The sequence below is a fragment of the Paroedura picta genome, chromosome 2, assembly GCF_049243985.1.
Source record: "Paroedura picta isolate Pp20150507F chromosome 2, Ppicta_v3.0, whole genome shotgun sequence".
NCBI lineage: Eukaryota > Metazoa > Chordata > Lepidosauria > Squamata > Gekkonidae > Paroedura > Paroedura picta.
In genome coordinates this window covers 185574739-185594757 of record NC_135370.1, presented here as the reverse complement: position 1 = coordinate 185594757, position 20019 = coordinate 185574739, and the positions used below count along the sequence as shown (strand labels likewise).

Genomic DNA, 20019 nt, shown 5'->3' with positions numbered 1-20019 from the left:
CAACCTATCTTCATAGGGCTTGGTCCCTTGGCCCCAGATCATCTTCATTGCTCTCCTATGTACCCTTTCAATTTTATCTACGTCCTTCTTGAAGTGAGGCCTCCAGAACTGCACACAGTACTCCAGATGTGGTCTGACCAGTGCCGTATACAATGGGACTATGACATCTTGTGATTTTGATGTGATGCCCCTGTTGATACAGCACAAAATGGCATTCACCTTTTTTATCGCTGCATCACAATGCCTGCTCATGTTTAGTTTACAATCCACAGGTACCCCAAGGTCTCGTTCACACACAGTGTTACCTAGAAGCGTATCCCCCATCCAGTAGACATGCTTTTCATTTTTCTGACCCAGATGCAGAACTTTACACTTATCTTTATTAAATTGCATCTTGTTCTCATTTGCCCATTTTTCCATTGTGTTCAGATCTCGTTGAACTCTGTCTCTATCTTCCGGAGTATTTGCCAGTCCTCCCAATTTGGTGTCATCTGCAAACTTGATGAGTAGTCCCTCCACCCCCTCATCTAGATCATTAATAAATATGTTAAAAAGTACCGGGCCGAGCACCGAGTACTGAGGTACACCCACTACTCACCTCCCTCCAGTCTGATGAAACACCATTGACAACAACTCTTTGAGTGCGGTTCTCTAACCAATTCCCTATCCACCTAACTATCTGAAAATCCAGATTGCAGTCCTTCAACTTATCCATCAGAACATCATGGGGAACCTTGTCAAAAGCTTTACTAAAATCCAAGTAAATGACATCAACCGAATTTCCCCGATCCAGCAAACCTGTTACTTGGTCAAAAAAGGAAACCAGGATACAGGATGATCTTGACTGGCTAGAAAACTGGGCTAAAATGGGCCTCAACAGGTGTTTTCAGCTTCAGAGTTTCACCCAGGAGTATGTTCAAGAAAAAGAGCTGAACGGATTGCCAGCCACGCTCACAGTGTGCTCCATATGACCATTGTAAAGTTTTGCATTTAGGTAGGTAATATCACATGCATCACTATAGGATGGGGGAGACTTGTCTTGGCAGGAGTACATGTGAAAAGAATCTGGGGGGTCTTAGTAGACCAGACACTGAAAATGAATCAGCAGGATGACTCGGTAGAATCACAGAATCATGGAGTTGGAAGGGGCCATACAGACCATCTAGTCCAACTCTCTGCTCAACGCAGGATCAGCCCAAAGCATCCTAAAGCATCCAAAGCTAAAAAGGCAAATGGGATTTTGGGCTGTATTAAAAGAAGTATAGTGTCCAGAGCACACAAGGTGATGTTACGACATTACTTCACTCTGGTTAGACCACACTCGGAGTACTGTGTTCAATTTGGGCACCACAACTGAAAAAAGATGCAGAATCACCGAAACATGTCCAGAGGAGGGCTACAAAGATGGTGAGGGATTCGGAGACCAAGTCATATGAGGAAAGGTTGAAGGTGCTTGATCTGTTTAGCCGGGAGAGAAGAGGACTCACAGAACAGTCCTCTTAGAGCTCTCTCAGCCCTACTTGGGTAGTGAAAAGCAGGGTATTAAAACCAACTCTTTCTTCTTCTTCTTCCTTCTCCTCCAACATGTGGCTCAGCCACTTCCACTTCCTGGTTAAAATCCTTGGTCTGTTATACATAGTCTGTCCTCACTTTTTTATTTCTGCTGCTGTTTCCCAAGGCACATGACTTGCAAGGCCTATGACTAGGGCTGATCCTGCATTGAGCAGGGGGTTGGACTAGATGGCCTGTATGGCCCCTTCCAACTATATGATTCTATGATTCTATGGTTCTATGATTCTTGTCAAGACAAGGTCCCCATCAGGATGATCAGGCGACATTAGCAGAGCTTTCCCTTCATCAGCCTGGTTGACCTCCAGGTGCCCTCCAGGGGGCCTGTGCCCAGAGCCTAGGAATCACCCTGGGTTTTTCTCTCCCTTCCTGGGCCCGTTCCTCTTCTCCCTCCCTCTGCCATTCCGCCACCGCTCAGCCCTTCCCTCCAGCATTCCATGTCTATGGGAACGGTTGCCTGGAGACATTTCCACAGGGCCCGCTGCCACAGCCTTCCTCCAAGTGATCCTCTCCTTCCCCCTCTTGCGTGAAGGTGGGTGGCCTTCAGAGAGGGTGCTGGGGTGTGGTTCAGGTGTGGTCCATCAAGAGTCCCCAAAACGGCTCTGGAAGGTAGGCCGGCAAGGTGCTCCTCACTGCTAATTTGAAATGGGGACGGGGGCTTCCTGGAGAGCTTCCTGCTGGTGAGGATGAAGAGGAGCCTGAGAGCAGTGGGGGCTCTTTGTGATCCACTGTGTGGGGCCTTCTGGGTCATTGGCAGCACCCATGGAGAGCTGGACAGTGAATAGATGACCTGAAATATATTACCTGTGCTTTTTGGGGGAGGGGGCAGTAGGATTCAGTCCCAAGGAGATTGTCCAATTATTCTGTATTTTAAAAACCCAGAAAGAAATGTCTTGGGGTTTGTTTGCTTTTTTATTTATCGATTTAGTGATTTATACACCGCCCCTCCCAGGAAGCTGGCTTGGGGCGGTTTCCAGCATGTCAAAATCAATACATAGAATCATAGAATCATAGAATCATAGAATCATAGAGTTGGAAGGGGCCATACAGGCCATCTAGTCCAACCCCCTGCTCAACGCAGGATTAGCCCTAAGCATCCTAAAGCATCCAAGAAAAGTGTGTATCCAACCTTTGCTTGAAGACTTCCAGTGAGGGGGAGCTCACCACCTCCTTAGGCAGCCTATTCCACTGCTGAACTACTCTGACTGTGAAAAACTTTTTCCTGATATCTAGCCTATATTGTTGTACTTGAAGTTTAAACCCATTACTGCGTGTCCTCTCCTCTGCAGCCAGCAGAAACAGCATCCTGCCCTCCTCCAAGTGACAACCTTTCAAATACTTAAAGAGGGCTATCATGTCCCCTCTCAACCTCCTTTTCTCCAGGCTGAACATTCCCAAGTCCCTCAACCTATCTTCATAGGGCTTGGTCCCTTGGCCCCAGATCATCTTCGTCGCTCTCCTCTGTACCCTTTCAATTTTATCGACGTCCTTCTTGAAGTGAGGCCTCCAGAACTGCACACAGTACTCCAGGTGTGGTCTGACCAGTGCCGTATACAATGGGACTATGACATCTTGTGATTTTGATGTGATGCCTCTGTTGATACAGCCCAAAATGGCATTTGCCTTTTTTACCGCTGCATCACACTGCCTGCTCATGTTTAGTTTACAATCCACAAGTACCCCAAGGTCTCGTTCACACACAGTGCTACCTAGAAGCGTATCCCCCATCCAGTAGGCATGCTTTTCATTTTTCTGACCCAGATGCAGAACTTTACACTTATCTTTATTAAATTGCATCTTGTTCTCATTTGCCCACTTTTCCATTGTGTTCAGATCTCGTTGAACTCTGTCTCTATCTTCCGGAGTATTTGCCAGTCCTCCCAATTTGGTGTCATCTGCAAACTTGATGAGTAGTCCCTCCACCCCCTCATCTAGATCATTAATAAATATGTTAAAAAGTACCGGGCCGAGCCCCGAGCCCTGAGGTACCCCGCTACTCACCTCTCTCCAGTCTGATGAAACACCATTGACAACAACTCTTTGAGTGCGGTTCTCTAACCAATTCCCTATCCACCTAATTATCTGAAAATCCAGATTGCAGTCCTTCAACCTATCCATCAGAACATCATGGGGAACCTTGTCAAAAGCTTTACTAAAATCCAAGTAAATGACATCAACCGAATTTCCCCGATCCAGCAAACCTGTTACTTGGTCAAAAAAGGAAACTAGGTTGGTCTGGCAGGACCTGTTGGAGACAAATCCATGCTGACATGCTGACAAATCCATGCTGACATAATAATATATACATTACCATAACATTAAAACATTAACATTCACTTTAAAATTCTAGGCTATAGAATGAGCCATGGTGTTCTTTGGCCCTAACCAGATGCCTGGCAGAAGATTCAGTTCCTCCAGGATCCTCAGCTCTTCTGGGAGCTCATTCCACCAGGTGGGCCCTGGCGCTGGTTGAGCCCAGACACGCCGCCTTTGGGCCAGGGATCGCCACTCTGTTGGAATTGGATGATCGTAATGTCCTTTGGGGGGAACAGTCAGTCAAGTGATCCCTCGGATATGCTGGGCTCAGACCTCAGATGGCCTTAAAATTAGCACCAACACCTTGAAGCAAATCTGGCCTTCAACTGGGAGCCAGTGCAGTTGCCTGAAGGCAAGCTGTTCTTTTGCTAAACTTGTTGAAATTTTGTATATTAGAATTAAACAAGTGGGGTGGCCCAGGGACAAGGGGAATCCCACTTCTACCTCCCTGCCACCTCAAGGCATTGCAGCTGGTAACCCTGCCCCACCTGTCTGTCTACTCACCCAGGCTCGCCTGCCCGCCCCCCCCAGGTCACCTGCACTGTGCTGCCCCACACTTGCAACTCACTTTAGCTACCCTAATAGTCCTCCCTGCCTAGCCTCTCTGCTCCCTGCTTCCCCCCCTCCAGTCAGAGGGGCAGCCCCCGCTCTTCAGAGCCCTGAAAAGGCTCTGTAGGAATGGGGTGCTGGATCCTGAGAGGGAAGTGGGCCGAGCACAACCAAAGGTCCACCAGTGGGCAGTCCTGTTTGGGCTGAGGGCTACCACGGGTTCTAATCCCTGTGCACCAAGTAGCAGACTTTCTCCACTGGCACCCTCGCCAGTCCAGGTATATGAGAAGGAAGGGCTGTCTCACTTCCACAACTATATTTATATTTATATTTTTGATTTTTATACCGCTGCTCCTCCAGTGGTCCCCCTCTTTGAGTGCGGTTCTCTAAGGTTCCCCATGATGTTCTGATGGATAAATTGAAGGACTGCAATCTGGATTTTCAGATAGTCAGGTGGATAGGGAATTGGTTAGAGAACCGCACTCAAAGAGTTGTTGTCAATGGTGTTTCATCAGACTGGAGAGAGGTGAGTAGCGGGGTACCTCAGGGCTCAGGGCTCACTTGGAGGAGGGCAGGATGCTGTTTCTGTTGGCTGCAGAGGAGAGGACATGCAGTAATGGGTTTAAACTTCAAGTACAACGATATAGGCTAGATATCAGGAAAAAAATTTTCACAGTCAGAGTAGTTCAGCAGTGGAATAGGCTGCCTAAGGAGGTGGTGAGCTTCCCCTCACTGGCAGTCTTCAAGCAAAGGTTGGATACACACTTTTCTTGGATGCTTTAGGATGCTTAGGGCTAATCCTGCGTTGAGCAGGGGGTTGGACTAGATGGCCTGTATGGCCCCTTCCATCTCTATGATTCTGGCTACAAGCTTCCTTGGTTCCCCATCTCAATAGGAATTCTATGAGGACATGGTCACTTCCCCCTAGGGTCCCCACCTCCTTCACCTCATCCACCAACTCTTGCCTGTTGGTCAGTATTAAGTCCAGTATGGCTGAAACTCTTGTGGGTTCATCTACCATTTGATAAATAAAATAGATGGCCAACTAACTCTAGTAATATCTCTCCCCCCCCCCCCCATTCAGCCAGAGGGTCAAGCCTTCTTCCACTGGGAGCGAGGAGCCAGATCTAAAAGGCACGGGGGGGGGGGAGATCTAAGTTCAGGCATCCCCTCTCCTCTCTTCTCTCTGCATTGGTCTCTCTGTAACTCAGACTGGCCAAGTAGGGAGAACACAGTTTGGATTTAAAAGGGTAACTTTATTTACCTTAAAGGAGTACAGCTACCAATCAGGATTGTCAAAGGGACTGGTTTTCAATGATTCCTACTTTTTTGTTTTTCTTACTTGGTTAGGGAAATATAATTGCTCTCTTGTTAGGTGTTTTCCTGCCTTCCACTCTTCCTTATATTGCATTTATTGCACTGTGCATGGCAGCTGAAAAGATACCTCTTTCCTCCCGGGCTTGTGTTCTGAGTTCACTTGTGCAAGCCTTGCATGATGCATCTGATTTGGGAAACAATATGCACACCAACCTCTCCTTCTAATGTCAATGTCACCAAGAGCTGTGTGCCTCAGGAGCCAGAACAAGGCAACATAGTCATGACTGAGCAGTGCCACTCAGTCCACAAGTGTCCTGCTGGCTTTCTTTTCTAGCCTGTTCCAGACTCCAGTGCTCCGATGCATCTATTCCATCCCGGCTCCCGGCTCCTGCTTCCTGGCTGCCCTTGTCTGTTCCGCTGGGCTTCAACGGGCACTGCGACAGGCACCTTTCAACTGCAGCAACCGCTCAACTACCGAGACGGGGCCCGTGTCCAGCCGTGTGATGGGAATCACAGTGAGGACTTGTATGAGCCAGCAACCGGTAAGGGCAGGTCTGGTTTATCCACATAGTACGTGCTACGGTCCCTGCATTTCCAGGGGCCCTGCACAGTGTTTTCCCCCATGGACCAGGGCCGTAGCTTCTCCCCCCTTTCCTCTCTGTAAGGACACTCAGATTGACGGCCCTTTCCACTGGGGAGCCCCTCCCACCCAGTCTGCTCCCACCGCATTTGTCCCATGGTAGGGCCCCACAAATCCTTAACCTGATTCAGGTGCTACGGGCCAGGGAACCCCTCCCCCAGGACAGAGGTACCTGGGAGCCGTCAATGTGCTCTTGTCGCAGGCCAGGAAGCTTCTGTTGTGGGAGCCATTTCCTAACAACAAGAGCAGTTTGTTAGGGGAAGCAGGAGGGTGGCTCTGTGCATGTGTGCGTGCGTACAAGAGAGGCAAACTTCTCTTTGGATCACTATGTCCAACTCTTCAGTTGAAGAAATAGAATCATAGAATCATGGAATCATAGAGTTGGAAGGGGCCATACAGGCCATCTAGTCCAACCCCCTGCTCAACGCAGGATCAGCCCTAAGCATCCTAAAGCATCCAAGAAAAGTGTGTATCCAGCCTTTGCTTGAAGACTGCCAGTGAGGGGGAGCTCACCACCTCCTTAGGCAGCCTATTCCACTGCTGAACTACTCTGACTGTGAAAAATTTTTTCCTGATATCAAGCCTATATCGTTGTACTTGAAGTTTAAACCCATTATTGTGCATCCAGTCTGATGAAACACCATTGACAACACCTCTTTGAGTGCGGTTCTCTAACCAATTCCCTATCCACCTAACTATCAGACAACTGAGAGCACATGGAGAGAGCTACTGGGGAGAGTTGCTGCTGACCAGGTGAGGCTATTGTGCTGCCTGGGTGAGGTGATTGCTGGGTAATTGCTGGGAGGATTAAAAAGGGCTGCTCCTCGCCAGAGGCGCGAGCCTTTGGCACGAGCCGAAGGGCGAGAGACAAAGGGCTCTTGGCCTGTGGCTCTTAGCCTGGGGTTCTTGGCCGAGCAATTAGAATCAGTAGATTATTTTTCCCTAGTACTTGCACTGCCTAGACATTACAATGGACCTCCAGGACACTCATCCCATCATCTGCAGTGAGTGTGACATGATTGCCTTCCTCCCAGAAGACAAGATGGACTGGACTACAGCTGTCGCAAGTGTAAACTGGTAAAAGTTTTGGAGGAAAGGATTAGGGGATTAGAAAACAGAATTATTACTCTGACCCAAAGTAAGAAAGGGGAGGAGTTCACAGACCAGAGCCCTGCAACTCGGAATAAAGAGAATACAGCTAGTCCTGAAGAGGATAAGGAGATTGACCACACTAGGGAGCCTCTGCAGTCTGTTCAGAAAAAGACTCAACGGCGAAGAGCGAGACACTTCTCGGGGCCTTTGGAGCTCCAGAATAGATTTCAGGCCCTTGCAGAGGAGGTGCAAGGGTCAACGAGGGAAGAGGTCCCCCACAAAAGTCTAAGACAAAGGGAAGAGGCCACGGGGACAGAAGGAAATGGAGTTGAGAAGGAAAAAAAAAAAGGAGAGTACTGGTAATTGGAGACTCCCTGCTGAGAGGAATGGATCGCCATGTGGCTGGGCCCGACCCCCTAACCCGAGAGGTGTGTTGCTTGCCAGGGGCGAAAATTAAAGATGTTTCAGAAAGGCTGTCCAAACTCCTCAAATCTACGGATCGCTACCCATTTGTGATGGTCCATGTGGGAACGAATGACATGTCCCTGAATACCATAGCTCCTATTAAAAAAGACTATCAAGATCTGGGGAGGAAGCTCAAGCAAATGGGGGCACAAGTGGTGTTCTCTTCAATCTTGCCTGTCAAGGGAAGAGGAATGCGTTGGGAGAGGAAGATAATGGAGGTGAATCACTGGCTGCGTAGTTGGTGCCGGCAGGAGATATTTGGTTTCTGGGACCATGGGATAGGCTTTCTTGAGGAAGGATACAAGCACCTGATGGACTGCACTTATCGAAAGTGGGGAAGAATGTGTTTGGCAAGAACCTGGGGAGATTCATCAGGAGAGCTTTAAACTATAGCCACAAGGGGAAGGAGACAATCAACATAGGGAGTGTAAGGAAGGAGAATGATCGGGGGCAGCCCAACCGGCAAGGCCAGCTCATAGGGAACCAAAAGTAAAAGGATTCAGATGTCTTTATACTAACGCCCGAAGCATGGGCAATAAAAAGGAAGAGCTGGAACTTCTCATGCTGATGGAAAGGTATGATCTAGTAGGCATCACAGAAACTTGGTAGAATGATTCTCATGACTGGAATGTAATGGTGGATGGATATGGACTGTTCAGAAAAAACAGAATAGATCGAAGAGGTGGAGGAGTGGCACTGTATGTGAGGAAAGGGATTACCTGTCAGGAAATTCTAGTGAAGGAGAGCATATCTACAGTGGAAAGCATCTGGGTGAAAATAAGCGAGGGGAAAACAAACAGTGTGGTGGTTGGTGTCTGCTACCGACCACCTGACCAACGAGAGGATGTGGATGCTGCACTTTGTGAGCAGCTTGAGAAAATATCCAAACGGCAGGACCTTGTCATCATGGGTGACTTCAATTTCCCAGATGTGTGCTGGGAAACAAACTCTGCGAAGCGTCCTCAGTCATGCAAGTTTCTGACCTGCCTGGCTGACAATTTCATTTATCAAATGGTAGATGAACCCACAAGAGGTTCAGCCATACTGGACTTAATACTGACCAACAGGCAAGAGTTGGTGGATGAGGTGAAGGAGGTGGGGACCCTAGGGGGAAGTGACCATGTCCTCATAGAATTCCTTTTGAGATGGAGAGCCAAGGAAGCTTGTAGCCAGACGCGGATGTTGGATTTTCGTAGGGCAAACTTTAATAAACTCAAGAGACATGATGAGTGTCATACCATGGACGAGAATGCTGGAAGGGAAGGGAGCATGTGAAGGGTGGGCGCTACTCAAACAAGAGCTATTGCATGCTCAATCAATGACTATTCCAGAAATGCGAAAACACTGCAGGAGCTCTAAGAAGCCTATTTGGATGAACAGAGAACTTCAAGAGGAACTAAGAAAGAAAAGGAAAATGTTCAGGAAATGGAGGGAAGGACAGAGCTCTAAAGAAGAGTACCTACAGGTTACTAGGCACTGTAGATCAATCATCAGAAAGGCCAAAGCTGAGAGTGAGCTAAGATTGGCCAGGGAAGCCCATTGTAACAAGAAAAGATTTTTCAGTTACGTGAGGAGCAAACGTAAAGTAAAGGAGGCAATAGGCCCGCTGTTGGGTGCGGATGGACAAACTCTAACGAAAGATGCAGAGAAAGCAGAAAGGCTTAGTGCCTATTTTACATCTGTTTTTTCCCACAGGTCAAAGTGTTTAGGCACATCTAGAGATGGCTGTAGCCAAAGGATAGTGTCTGGGTGGCAGGTTAACATGGATAGGGAGGTTGTTGAGAGGCATTTAGCTGCACTGGATGAGTTCAAATCCCCTGGTCCAGATGAAATGCACCCGAGAGTACTCAAAGAACTTTCCAGAGAACTTGCACAGCCCTTGTCCATCACCTTCGGAACCTCTTTAAGGACTGGAGATGTCCTGGAGGACTGGAAAAGAGCAAACGTTATTCCGATCTTCAAAAAAGGGAGTAAGGATGACTCGGGAAACTACAGACCAGTGAGTCTGACCTCTGTTGTGGGGAAGATAATGGAGCAGATATTAAAGGGAGCGATCTGCAAACATCTGGAGGACAATTTGGTGATCCAAGGAAGTCAGCATGGATTTGTCTCCAACAGGTCCTGCCAGACCAACCTAGTTTCCTTTTTTGACCAAGTAACAGGTTTGCTCGATTGGGGAAATTTGGTTGATGTCATTTACTTGGATTTTAGTAAAGCTTTTGACAAGGTTCCCCATGACGTTCTGATGGATAAATTGAAGGACTGCAATCTGGATTTTCAGATAGTTAGGTGGATAGGGAATTGGTTAGAGAACCGCACTCAAAGAGTTGTTGTCAATGGTGTTTCATCAGACTGGAGAGAAGTGAGTAGCGGGGTACCTCAGGGTTCGGTGCTCGGCCCGGTACTTTTTAACATATTTATTAATGATCTAGATGAGGGGGTGGAGGGACTACTCATCAAGTTTGCAGATGACACCAAATTGGGAAGACTGGCAAATACTCCGGAAGATAGAGACAGAGTTCAACGAGATCTGAACGCAATGGAAAAATGGGCAAATGAGAACAAGATGCAATTTAATAAAGATAAGTGTAAAGTTCTGCATCTGGGTCAGAAAAATGAAAAGCATGCCTACTGGATGGGGGACACGCTTCTAGGTAACACTGTGTGTGAACGAGACCTTGGGGTACTTGTGGATTGTAAACTAAACATGAGCAGGCAGTGTGATGCAGCAGTAAAAAAGGCAAATGCCATTTTGGGCTGTATCAACAGAGGCATCACATCAAAATCACAAGATGTCATAGTCCCATTGTATACGGCACTGGTCAGACCACACCTGGAGTACTGTGTGCAGTTCTGGAGGCCTCACTTCAAGAAGGACGTCGATAAAATTGAAAGGGTACAGAGGAGAGCGACAAAGATGATCTGGGGCCAAGGGACCAAGCCCTATGAAGATAGGTTGAGGGACTTGGGAATGTTCAGCCTGGAGAAAAGGAGGTTGAGAGGGGACATGATAGCCCTCTTTAAGTATTTGAAAGGTTGTCACTTGGAGGAGGGCAGGATGCTGTTTCTGCTGGCTGCAGAGGAGAGGACACGCAGTAATGGGTTTAAACTTCAAGTACAACGATATAGGCTATATATCAGGAAAAAGTTTTTCACAGTCAGAGTAGTTCAGCAGTGGAATAGGCTGCCTAAGGAGGTGGTGAGCGCCCCCTCGCTGGAAGTCTTCAAGCAAAGGTTGGATACACACTTTTCTTGGATGCTTTAGGATGCTTAGGGCTAATCCTGCATTGAACAGGGGGTTGGACTAGATGGCCTGTATGGCCCCTTCCAACTCTATGATTCTATGATTCTATGATTCTATGATTCTATGATTCTATGATTCTATGATCTGAAAATCCAGATTGCAGTGCTTCCATTTATCCATCAGAACATCCTTTCTGGCTCCTGAGGCACACAGGCCCCGCAAATCCTTAAAGCGCTCCTGGGTAAGGGTGTCTGAGGCGACTGTGCAGCCTAGGGAGGGGAGCCAAGGGACAGGCATCCGGGCACAGCTGGGCTTCTCCCTTAGCAAAGTGAAGGGGGCGGCAGTGGCAGCAGGTGGCTTAGGAATCCACTGTAGGACTGAGGAGTTATCTTCATTTGGTAGCACAGTCATGTTGATTAGAATATCCACCAGGAGCAATTCCCCACGCACACGCACACGCACACGCACACGCACACGCACACGCACACGCACACGCACACGCACACGCACACGCACACGCACACGCACACGCACACGCACACGCACACGCACACACTTTTAACTGTGGGGAAACGTTTTAGAAGTCTGCAGGAGCCCAATTTGGCCCAAGACACCAGAGGGCCTCCTACCTTCTCCCATGTCCAGACAACGGGGGGGGGTATTTGCCTCATTTTGGAGCTTCACAGGCACAGAATCCTGAGCCAAATCGGCCCCCCTCCATCATTGAAACAACATTCCCCCACAAACACTGCACAGCTGCAGGGAAACCAAGTCAGGGCCAGGGAACCCAGACCAGATTTGTTAAAAACATTTCACATATTTGGCCCTCAGAAGTTCTTAAAAGTATGTAGGTAATGCTGGCTAAACTCTCAGAGACAAAGACAAATGCAAAATATTATTGTTTATGTTGGTGTATGTGTGTGCTTTTGTAGAATATGATTTTTATTGATCACGGGTGCAAACAAAATACATCATGCAACATAATATCCCTACCATAAATTGCTCTTTATAATTGGGAAACAGCAATGTAGGCGGCTCTGTCCGGGTCGCAAAGGGCCATGCGGCGGGCCCTGTCTGGGTGGTGTCCTGGTCACTGGGCCAATCCGGACGTGCCTTTTCTTTCACAGAGACAGGCCCCCAATCTCAAACAACTCCTCACCCACAACAATGCAGCATCTAATGTGAACATGGACACTGGTTCTAGAGCTTGCAACAAACCCAGATGTCAGCTTTGCTGCCATATACACTCCAGTGACACAATTACTGGACCTAACAACATCACCTACACCAAAGTCTTATTCACTTGCTCATCTTCCAACATTGTATATGCCATCAAATGCCAACAATGCCCCTCTGTTCTCTACATAGGGCAATCAGGCCAAACCCTCTGCTAAAGGATTAATGGACATAGATCTGACATCAAAAACCACAGAACTGAAAAACCTGTAGAGGGACCTGAAAGTAGCTGTTTTATTGCAAAGAAACTTCAAGAACAGGCTAGAAAGGGAGACTGCAGAAATGCCAAGTGATTACAACACTCAAAGCTACGACATACCCTGCATTCAACGACATAGGTTTCTTTATCTCACTATGCATGCTAACCTTGTTAAACTCATGTATCCACATTCCTCACTTTGGCCACCTCACTTTGGCTGGGAGCGATTGAGGGCAAAAGAAGAAGGGGATGACAGAGAATGAGATGGCTGGATGGAGTCACGGAAGCAGTAGGTGCAAACTTAAATGGACTCCAGGGAATAGTAGAGGACAGGAAGACCTGGAGGATCATTGTCTATGGGGTCACAATGGGAAGGACACGACTTTGCACCTAACAACAATGCATGCTAACCTTGTTAAACTCATGTATCCACATTCCTCACAATTTATTTTATTTGGGACAATGTGACTATAAGGTGATGGTAGTGATATGTAATGGAATTTTGAGTTTAACTCAAATAGTTGCCAGTACAGCATTTCACTGGCAGGAATGTTTCACACTTGGATGGAGACGGATGGGGCCAGCAGCAAATGGTGGGGTAGGAGCCGTTGATCATTGACATAAAGGTAAAGGTATCCCCTGTGCAAGCACCGAGTCATGTCTGACCCTTGGGGTGACGCCCTCCAGCATTTTCATGGCAGACTCAATACAGGGTGGTTTGCCAGTGCCTTCCCCAGTCATTACCGTTTACCCCCCAGCAAGCTGGGTACTCATTTTACCGACCTCGGAAGGAGGGAAGGCTGAGTCAACCTTGAGCCGGCTGCTGGGATTGAACTCCCAGCCTCATGGGCAAAGCTTTCAGATGGCTGCCTTACCAGTCTGCGCCACAAGAGGCTCTTAGATCATTGACATAGACAGTTTTATTTATCCTATGTTTTTATTTACTTATTTATTACTTAAATTTATACACCGCCGTTCCCAACTGGGCTCACGGCAGTTTACAAGAATAAAAGAATACAATAAAACCCCATTATTCCCTTAAGGTAAAGGTAAAGGGGGAAGCTGAATTCAAGGGGATTGATTGGCTGTTTTGGCAAAGAATTAACATATGGCTGTATCTGGATGTGTGACACAGTTTACTAATTTAACAGAATTAACTTTTGCATTAAATTCCCACTGTCATGATGGTAGTTCATAGACTGATGAAGAGTGCTTGCACTCGAAAGCTCACGCCTTGAATAAATCTTTGATGGTATTAAAGGTGCTGTTTCATGCAAAGATGGGTATGATAAAGGACCAAAACGGTAGGGATCTCACAGAAGCCGAAGAGATTTTTTAAAAGTGGCAAAATTATACTGAGGAACTGTACAGAGGGCACCCAGCCCTCTCAATTCCTAGCAAATAGATGGGGAAGAAATGGAGGTAGTGACAGATTTTATTTTCCTGGGCTCCAAGATCACTGCAGATGGGGACTGCAGCAAAGAAATTAAAAGGAAAGCTATGGAAAATCTAGACAGCATCCTAAAAAGCAGAGACATCACCCTGCCAACAAAAGTGTGTTTAGTCAAGGCTATGGTATTCCCTGTTGCAATGTATGGCTGTGAAAGTTGGACCATAAGGAAGGCTGAGCATCAAAGAATTGAGGCTTTTGAACTCTGGTGCTGGAGAAGACTCTTGCGAGTCCCTTGGACTGCAAGGTAAACAAACCGGTCAGTCCTAGAGGAGATCAGCCCTGCCTGGTCCTTAGAAGGCCAGATCCTGAAGATGAAACTCAAATACTTTGGCCACCTTATGGGAAGGAAGGACTCCCTGGAGAAGAGCCTAATGCTGGGAGCGGGCAAAAGAAGAAGGGGACGACAGAGAATGAGGTGGCTGGATGGAGTCACTGAAGCAGTAGGTACAAACTTAAATGGACTCCGGGGAATGGTAGAGGACAGGAAGGCCTGGAGGATCATTGTCCATGGGGTCATGATGAGTCGGACACAACTTCGACCCTACAAAACAACAAAGGTGCTACTGGACTCTCATTTTGTTGAAATAATCTCGTCACAGAGATACATCCCTTGGGTGTGTCCAGTTCTCTTTCCTTCCTATCTCTGGGTATTTTTGGAACTGTAAGACACCAGGAATAAATTGTATTCATTTATTTTATTTTATTTATATACCACCCTCCCCGAAAGCTCAGGACAGTTCACATAAAACAGAACAATACAGATAACTTAGATTAACAATAATGAAGTGAAACAACAAGCAACATGGAACATTAGAAAAATATGGAAAACATTAAATGTAGATATATGCACTGATAAATATTGCAACTGGTTTGATGCAGCTGCGAAATTTCAGAGACTCCAAAAACGGTTCACATGAGCTGAACTCATATATTGATTGTTAAAATTTGAATTTCATTTATTTCCTCAGGCCGTGTTATCGGCAAGTGCCTCTTTTCTGGTGAGAAGGAGGTGGATCTGGCTGTACAGAATGCACAAGCCGCATTTAAAATATGGAGCCAGAAATCAGGCCTGGAACGGGGCAGTACACTTCTGAAGGCTGCCAGGATCATCCAGGTATGTAGCCCAAGAGCATGGGACTGCCCAGTTTTCTTCAGGCTGTCCCTCTTTGCCCAGCCAGAGCCCCACAAATTTGGGCTTAGTTTACTAGCTGTACATTATTGGTACTTGCCAATAACCCCTCTCAACACTTGAATTCTCAGCCTCCCCTCCTTCACAGGGTGTCTGTTGTGGGGAAAGGGAAGGCAATTGGAAACCGCTTTGAGACTCCTTCAGGTAGAGAAAAGTGGCATATAAGAACCAACTCCTCCTCCTCCTCCTCCTCCTCCTCCTCCTCCTTCTTCTTCATTTAGATAAAATATGGCAATAAAACTATAAACATTAAAATGTAAACCAAACTGCCATTACCCTCTGGAAGTTCTCCTTGTATTAAATGAGAGAGGAAGTAGAAGTCAGAGGATCTTCTTGGCCCCAGAGGACATCTCAATAAAGCTTTCTTTGGTGGGCAAGAGGATGCCTGGAACTGGTTCCTGCAATTGATAATGCATTCTGAACTGATTCAAAAGGGTAGCCGTGTTAATCATAGAATCATAGAATCCTAGAGTGGGAAGGGGCCATACAGGCCATCTAGTCCAACCCCCTGCTCAACACAGGATCAGCCCTAATTAATGTTGGTTTGAATTAGCACAATGAAATGTAAGGAGATCATAGTCTGACGAAGAGTGCTTGCACTCGAAAGCTCACACCCTAAATAAATCTTTGTTGGTCTTAAAGATGCTACTGAACTGTTGCAGTTAGGAAAACATTGTGTGTATGTGTTGAAATTCCAGGAACAGAGGGAAGAAATTGCTACCTTGGAAACAATTAATAATGGGAAGTCTATCTTTGAAGCCCTGGTGGATATTGACACATCTTGGCAGTGTCTGCAGTATTATGCTGGCTTAGCTGGTGCTCTGGCAGGTGAGAAGCTGAGCTTGGCTTGTCCCCAGCTAGCTCTAAGGCCTCCGTGAAGGCTGGTTGGTTGTTTTGGTTTAAACAGTGTGGCTCTTTTTGTGGATCCCCTTTGGGTTGCTGGTGCCCAGAAACCAGCTTTTCTGCTTGGCTTGTATCCCAAATGAAAGCTACAACAGCTGTGATTTACAGCACCATCTATTTTTCTTTGGTACATTATTATTTCCTGCAGAACCACTCTGGAGCGGATAAGAGCCTAACCTAGCTCCCCACAGCACGCTTCTATGTTATTTTACCCATTTGCACTTCAAACATGACTCTAGGTAGCGTACAGCCCAGAAATGGGATGTACAGAGTACACAAGAAATTACACAAGAACTGTACACAAGAAATTACTTGTCCTTGCTTCCCAGCCACCAGATCAGCTGATCTGAACTGCAACCTTGGGAAATGGAGAACGTTGCTGCACTGCAGGGGCAGAATCTTACTTGGCCAAGGCCTCCCTGACCTCAAAGGGTGGTGCTCATCACCAGGGTGGAACCGGCTGGTGTCCACTTCTTGTCCATACACTTCCTCCCTCTGCAGGGCTTCTCCGTACCGACCAAGGGGCCAGACTCTTGCTACCTGGACTCCCAGCAATGGGTGTCAGTCCAGAGAATCATAGTGTTGGAAGCTACCTCCAGGATCATCTAGTCCAACCACCTGCACAATGCAGGAACATTTTGTCCATTGAGTCCAGCCATTCTTGCTCTTCTTGTTCTTTCATCCTTGCTCAGGTCAGCACATCCAGCTGCCCGGAGGATCCTTTGCATACACCCGGAGAGAACCTCTGGGGGTGTGCGTGGGGATTGGTGCCTGGAACTACCCTTTCCAGATTGCCTGCTGGAAGTCGGCCCCCGCGTTGGCTTGTGGTAAAGAATGGGCTGTGGCTGAGTGGGAAGGCAGCAGATCCCCTGCCAAGAGGCTGGTGCTGAATTGCCAGTGTGAGAAGTGGGATGGGGGTGGGATGGATGGATGGATGGATGGAACAACATTCTGCACTGCTGCCATGACCCTCCATGACACCAAAGAGTCTCTCACTTAGAGACAGATTGAGGAGATAGTTTGTGAACCATCACTCGAAAGTGGGATACAAATTGAAAGCTGGCAATGAACTGGCCACACCACCCCTCTTGGAGACTGAGTAATGGGCTTCTTCCTGCCGCTCAGACTAGCCTTTGCTCAGCGGCCAGGGCCTGGGAACAGAGTGGGTTTGGTGGCATGGGCAGACTCATTTCTACCTGGAGGAAACTAACCTGTCCCCCCTTTTTTCTTGACTACCTGGCCTGGATCATCTAGGTAACGCCATGGTCTTCAAGCCCTCTCCCTGCACCCCCCTCTCTGTTGTGCTGCTGTCCGAGATCTACAGCCAGGCTGGTGTCCCCAGGGGGCTCTTCAATGTGGTGCAGGGGAGCTCTGCCACGGGCCAGTTCCTTTGTCAGCACCCGAGCGTGGCCAAGGTCTCTTTCACAGGTAGTGTGGCTACAGGAATCAAGGTAAGAAGGCTACAGAATGACCCAAGGGTGGGAGAGGGAGGCCCTCCTGTGGTTTCCTAGGGGTCTGGTTCCCGACAGCTTGCCCTCTCCTCTCCTGGTGCTCACGGACGTTATGCTATGGCCAGCTCAGGAGTGTTGCTGCATAGTGTCCCCAGCATGCATTGTGTTCTTTCCTGCTTATTCCTAACCAAATTTTCCAGGCTGGTTGGATATTAGAATCGCAGGACCATAGAGTTGGGAGGGATCTCCAGATTCATCTAGTCCAACCCCTTGCACAATGCAATGCAGGAACTCGCAACTATCTGCCAACCCACAGTGATCCCAATTTCATGCCCCAGTGATCCCCCCCCCACCACCAGAAATCTCCAGAATTCAGACTGGACTGGAGGAAATTCACCTAGCATCCCACACTGACAACCACTGAGGAACCACTCTAAGTGTCAGGAACTTCTTCCGGATGTTTAGTCGAACATTCTTTTGAACTAATTTCAATCCACTGGTTCTGGTCCTATCCTCTGGGGCAACAGAAAACAACTCTGCTCCATCTTCTATCTGACATCCCCTCAAGTATTTGAAAATCATAGAATAACAGAGTGGGAAGGTACCTCATACATCTTGGTCTCCAACCCCCTCACCATCTTTGTAGCCATCCTCTGGACATGCTCCAGTTTCTCTACATCTTTCTTCAGTTGTGGTGCCCAAAACTGAACACGGTATTCCAAATGAGGTCTAAACAGCATGGAGTAAAGTGGTAACATCACTTCATGTGATCTGGACACTATACTTATTGTTAGGCGCGAAGTCGTGTCCGACTCATCGCGACCCCATGAACACAGATCCTCCAGGCTTTCTGTCCTCTACCATTTCCTGCAGTCCATTTAAGTTCACACCGACTGCTTCAGTGACTCCATCCAGCCACCTCATTCTCTGTTGTCCCCTTCTTCTTTTGCCCTCAATCGCTCCCAGCATTAGGCTCTTCTCCAAGGAGTCCTTCCTTCTCATGAGGTGGCCAAAGATTTTTAAGACAGCCTAAAATTCCATTTGCCTTTTAGCTACCAAGTCCCACTGCTGACTGATGTTCAGTTTATGGTCTACTAAGATCCCCAGATCCTTTTCACATGTACTACTGCCAAGACAAGTTTCATCCATTGTATAGGGATACATTTGATTTTTCCAACCTAAATTAAGAACTTTACATTTTTTACCATTAATATTCATTTTAGCCCAGTTTTCTAGCCTATCAAGATCATCTTGTATTCTGATTATCTCTTCTGCTGTCTTTGGACACACAGTAATGGGTTTAAACTTCAAGTACAACGATATAGGCTAGATATCAGGGAAAACATTTTCACAGTCAGAGTAGTTCAGTAGTGGAATAGGCTGCCTAAGGAGGTGGTGAGCTCCCCCTCACTGGCAGTCTTCAAGCAAAGGCTGGATACACACTTTTCTTGGATGCTTTAGGATGCTTAGGGCTGATCCTGCGTTGAGCAGGGGGTTGGACTAGATGGCCTGTATGGCCCCTTCCAACTCTATGATTCTATGATTTGCTCCCCTCCCAGGTTAGTGCCATCTGCAAATTTAATAAGCACTCCTCTATTCCTTCAACTAAATCATTATGAATATGTTGAATAACACAGGGTCCAGGACAGAGCCCTGTGGCACTCCACTTGTCACTCCTCTCCAAGAATATGATAGACTATTTACAAGCACCCTGTGGGTGCAATTTGTCAACCAGTTCTCAATCCACCTAATAGTAATAGGATCCATAACGCATTTTGCAAACTTGCCAATAAGTATATCATGTGGAACCTTATCAAAAGCCTTTCTAAAATCAAGGTATACAATGTCCACAGGATTCCCCTGATCTAGCAAGGTTAGTCTGACATGACTTGTTCTTGAGAGAGTCATGCTGACTCTTATAAGAAGAAGAGTTGGTTCTTATATGCCGCTTTTTTCTACCTGAAGGAGGCTCAAAGCGGCTTACAGTCACCTTCCCTTTCCTCTCCTCACAACAGACACCCTGTGAGGTGGGTGAGGCTAAGAGAACTGATGTCACTGCTCGGTCAGAACAGTTTAATCAGTACCGTGGCGAGCCCAAGGCCACCCAGCTGGCTGCACGTGGGAGAGTGCAGAATTGAACCCGGCTTGCCAGATTAGAAGTCTGCACTCCTAACCACTACACCAAATTGGCTCTTAGTAATTACAACCATCAGCTCTAGCTGCTCAAGGACTGCATGTTTGATGATTTGTTCTAAAATTTTGCTAGCTATAGAGGTCAAGCTGAAGGGTTGGTAGTTACCCGGATCTTCCTTTTTCCACTTCTTGAAGATGGGGACAACATTCGCCCACCTCCAATGATCTGGCACGTCACCTGTTCTCCAAGAACTGTCAAAAAT

The 20019-nt window shown here is 47.3% G+C and overlaps 1 protein-coding gene across 2 annotated transcripts in view; it reads left to right on the top strand.

Moving 5' to 3' along the window:
• The first annotated feature begins 2027 nt into the window (after positions 1 to 2027).
• LOC143828870 (4-trimethylaminobutyraldehyde dehydrogenase-like) overlaps positions 2028 to 20019 on the top strand; it is a 45612-nt gene continuing 27620 nt past the window's right edge. Inside the window, exons 1-6 of one of the 2 annotated variants that reach the window (XM_077319035.1) lie at positions 2028 to 2178; positions 6086 to 6293; positions 15049 to 15194; positions 15968 to 16097; positions 16865 to 16999; positions 17427 to 17623. In XM_077319035.1, the coding sequence (XP_077175150.1) occupies positions 6110 to 6293; positions 15049 to 15194; positions 15968 to 16097; positions 16865 to 16999; positions 17427 to 17623 (792 nt within the window). In that variant the 5' untranslated portion in view covers positions 2028 to 2178; positions 6086 to 6109. Of the gene's footprint in view, positions 2179 to 6085; positions 6294 to 15048; positions 15195 to 15967; positions 16098 to 16864; positions 17072 to 17426; positions 17624 to 20019 lie in introns of both variants that reach the window. The other variant, XM_077319034.1, reaches the window with a different exon arrangement.